At 38.8% G+C, this 3,694-nt stretch overlaps 1 protein-coding gene across 1 annotated transcript; it reads left to right on the forward strand.

Moving 5' to 3' along the window:
• On the forward strand, positions 1,711-3,410 carry LOC18607061 (tyrosine/DOPA decarboxylase 1). Its single transcript, XM_018114808.1, has one exon. The coding sequence runs from the start codon at positions 1,756-1,758 to the stop codon at positions 3,307-3,309; it is 1,554 nt and encodes a 517-aa protein (XP_017970297.1). The 5' UTR covers positions 1,711-1,755; the 3' UTR covers positions 3,310-3,410.

Consider the following 3,694-nt stretch of genomic DNA (forward strand, 5'->3'; position numbering starts at 1 on the left):
TTTTTTTTTTTTTGCTAGAAGAATAAAAAAAAAGATCCAACAAGTTGGACACTAGTTGGCTCGGACAATGGTAAATTATCTGCCATTGGTAGATCTATAACATATTTCCCTCTCCACTTGAAATTGTCAAACGTTCGACCTCCCTCTTCGAAGGCATCAAAAACCAATCGGAAATATATATATATATATATATATATATATATATATATATATTTATATTTATAAGCACAACTTGTTGGTTTCCATGCCAGAAACAATTGTGGAACAGCTTGATGAAAATTGGGAACGACTAGACTTTGCCCAACTATGTATCTCGTGTTCGCTGTGAAGCCAAATGTGAACATTTGGAAACTTGTCCTCTCTCAAGCTCAGCTTGGATTGCAAGTTTTCTGCAACTGATATTATTTAAAGACAATCAGAAGACATTAGTAACAATTCCATGTGCGGGAACAGGGAAAGGTGCCTCAGATTTTCATCAGTCATGACTACTCTTCCCCTTACCGTTCAGGATTTTATTAATGAGGAAACCTGTAACATGTGAAACACAATTTAAATTTAAATACCTGTGGATGCAATCAATAGAATGGAGTTAAAACCAGTTCACACATTCCAAGACTTTAGAATGGTACAAAAATAGGATCGATAGCATCTCCGCCCCTTTTACAATGATTCATGCTCTCAAAATTCATCCATACAATATCCCTGTAATCATCAACTTAAAATAACAAAACCAGAATCATAAATCTTTGAAACAAAAACAGCTAAACTAGCTCTCATCACCAATGCAAAATCGTCTAGTCAATGAGAAATCAAGCAGCACCCCTTGTCCCTTGTCTGGACATCACGTTTTTTGCATTAGCATCATCAAATACCACACAGCCGAAAACATTTCCACCTTCTCTACTTCCAGCCTTGCTAAAGTATCAGCAAAATCATTAGCTTCTCTGTAGACATGTTTCAAACTAACTCTTCCAATGATCTTCCGTTGTGCCCACGGTCTCGATTCCTTAATATTCATCCATGATACAGCAATCACCGAATCCGACTCCACCATCAAAGATTTCTTTCCACACTATTCTGACGAGCTGAACACCATTTTTGCATCATTTTTTATTTTACAAGTAAAAACTCTTTCAAAAAGAATGTTTATATGAATAAAATACAACATCCGAATCATAGACCAGTATACACTATATGAATGACATCACAATGAGGATGTCATTTCTGGCAAATGCCACTATATTCTGTGTATTGAGGTTGGATCTTAGTATCCTTGTGGTTACTCTAATGATAAACTTTCCTTTGATCGAGGAGTAAAAAAAAAGAAAGAAAGAAATAGTGAGGATTGTAAATGCCAACACAAGCATACATATAAACAATGCAATAGATTCATCCCATTGTCACAATTGAAAACGAATAGTATAATAATAAATTAGCAAATTGGCCGTTTATTATATATCATACACATTGCCGACACGAAATATGGCTGTGCATTGAAGGTTGAACAGTAGAGTAATTGCCAAGAAATGCTTGGAAACAAAATAAAATATATATATATATATACCCAATAGAATTGCTCGTCAGTGGCCATACCGAATTTAAAGCCACCAAATCGTACGCATGAACGTAATTGCAGGTTGTTAGCGAGAGAGAGTGTATATAAAAAGCTCTGCTGGTTGCCTGATCAATACCAAGCACCTCGTCATTCTTTCAAGGAAGCAAAGTTGACTAGCAACTTCTGTTTTTTCAATCTCAATGGGCAGCCTTGCGTCTATGAATGAAGATGGAAGCTGTTCTACCAACATCGTTAACCCCCTCGACCCTGAGGAATTCAGAAAGCAAGGTCACATGATTATAGATTTCTTAGCTGACTACTACCAAAACATTGAGAAATACCCGGTCCTCAGTCAAGTTGAACCAGGCTACCTTCGGAAACTCTTGCCAATGTCCGCCCCATATATTGCAGAACCCGTTGAAGCAATTCTTCAAGATGTTCAGAAACATATAATCCCTGGTATAACACACTGGCAAAGTCCTAACTATTTTGCATACTTTCCATCAAGTGGCAGCATTGCTGGCTTCCTTGGGGAGGTGCTTAGCACCGGTTTCAATGTGGTGGGATTCAATTGGATATCATCACCAGCTGCGACGGAGCTTGAATCCATAGTCATGGATTGGCTTGGTCAAATGCTTGAGCTTCCTCAAAGTTTCCTTTTCTCTGGAAATGGAGGGGGTGTGATACAGGGAACTACTTGTGAGGCCATGTTGTGTACACTAACAGCAGCAAGAGATCAAATGCTGAGCAAAATTGGGAGGGAGAATATTGGGAAATTAGTTGTCTATGGGTCGGACCAAACACATAGTGCTGTAGCAAAGGCAGCTAAAATAGTGGGTATCGACCCTAAAAATTTTCGGGTCATCAAGACAAACAAATCAGCATCATTTGGTCTGTCACCAGAATCATTACGAATTGCAATAACTACGGATGTAAAAGCAGGACTGATCCCACTATATCTCTGTGCCACAGTGGGGACAACATCGACCACAGCTGTTGATCCATTGGGGCCGCTGTGCGATGTAGCAAAAGAATATGGAGTGTGGGTTCATGTAGATGCTGCTTATGCTGGAAGTGCCTGTATTTGCCCTGAGTTTCGACATTTTATCAATGGTGTAGAAGGTGCCAATTCTTTTAGTATTAATGCTCATAAATGGTTCTTCACCACTTTGGATTGCTGCTGTCTTTGGGTGAAGGATCCAAGCACTCTTATCAAATCCCTCTCAACCAACCCAGAATACCTGAAGAACAAAGCAACTGATTCGAAGAAAGTGGTAGACTACAAAGATTGGCAGATAACTCTTAGCAGAAGGTTTCGAGCTATGAAACTTTGGCTTGTGCTTAGAAGTTACGGTGTGGCCAATCTTAGAAACTTTCTGAGATGCCACGTTAAAATGGCAAAACGTTTCGAAGTGCTCCTGGCTAGCGACAACAGGTTTGAGGTGGTAGTACCCAGGTACTTTGCTACGGTCTGTTTCAGGGTTTTGCCATCCGCTTTGTGTAAAATTCGGAATGAGCCTTGCGGTGAAGCTGATCATCATGTCCATCAGAAGCATGCAAATGAGTTCAACAGAAAATTGTTAGAGTCAATCAACGCATCGGGGCATATATACATGTCTCATGCTCAGGTTGAGGGAATTTATATGATAAGATTTGCCATCGGCGCCACTCTTACAGAGGATAAACATGTTATCAAGGCTTGGGAGGTGGTGCGAGAGATGGTGGATACCATGCTCAAGCTCAATCCACAGTAATTATTTCTATATATATATATATATTGACAGAAATTGATCCTGTCTTTCTCCAGTAGGAGCTGTTTTAATTTCTCTTGTAATTTTCCTTCTACTAAGTAATAAAGCTCATTGCGTTATTCTGGTTCTAAAGTGGAAAGCCATATCCTACATGCATCAAGCTGTATTGGTGTAGGTCCATACTTTAGTCAAGAATTAATATACCATCATGAGAAAAATCTAGAAAAAGATGACAATAAATTCCATAATATATAAATTAATTAATGCTCGCTCTTTCTTCTTCTTTCATTTCCTTTTCGACTCTAGTGGCTTTTAATGCAAGTATTTTTCGTTTGCTTTGGTATATTTCGTGAGTAACAGAGGGACAACTGGGAAAGGCAAACTGATT

This window comes from Theobroma cacao, chromosome 2 (assembly GCF_000208745.1).
Source record: "Theobroma cacao cultivar B97-61/B2 chromosome 2, Criollo_cocoa_genome_V2, whole genome shotgun sequence".
Taxonomy (NCBI): Eukaryota; Viridiplantae; Streptophyta; class Magnoliopsida; order Malvales; family Malvaceae; genus Theobroma; species Theobroma cacao.

Excerpts from the sequence above, each read along its gene's own strand:
- LOC18607061 (XM_018114808.1), top strand. The coding sequence starts at position 1,756 with ATGGGCAGCCTTGCGTCTATGAATGAAGATGGAAGCTGTTCTACCAAC.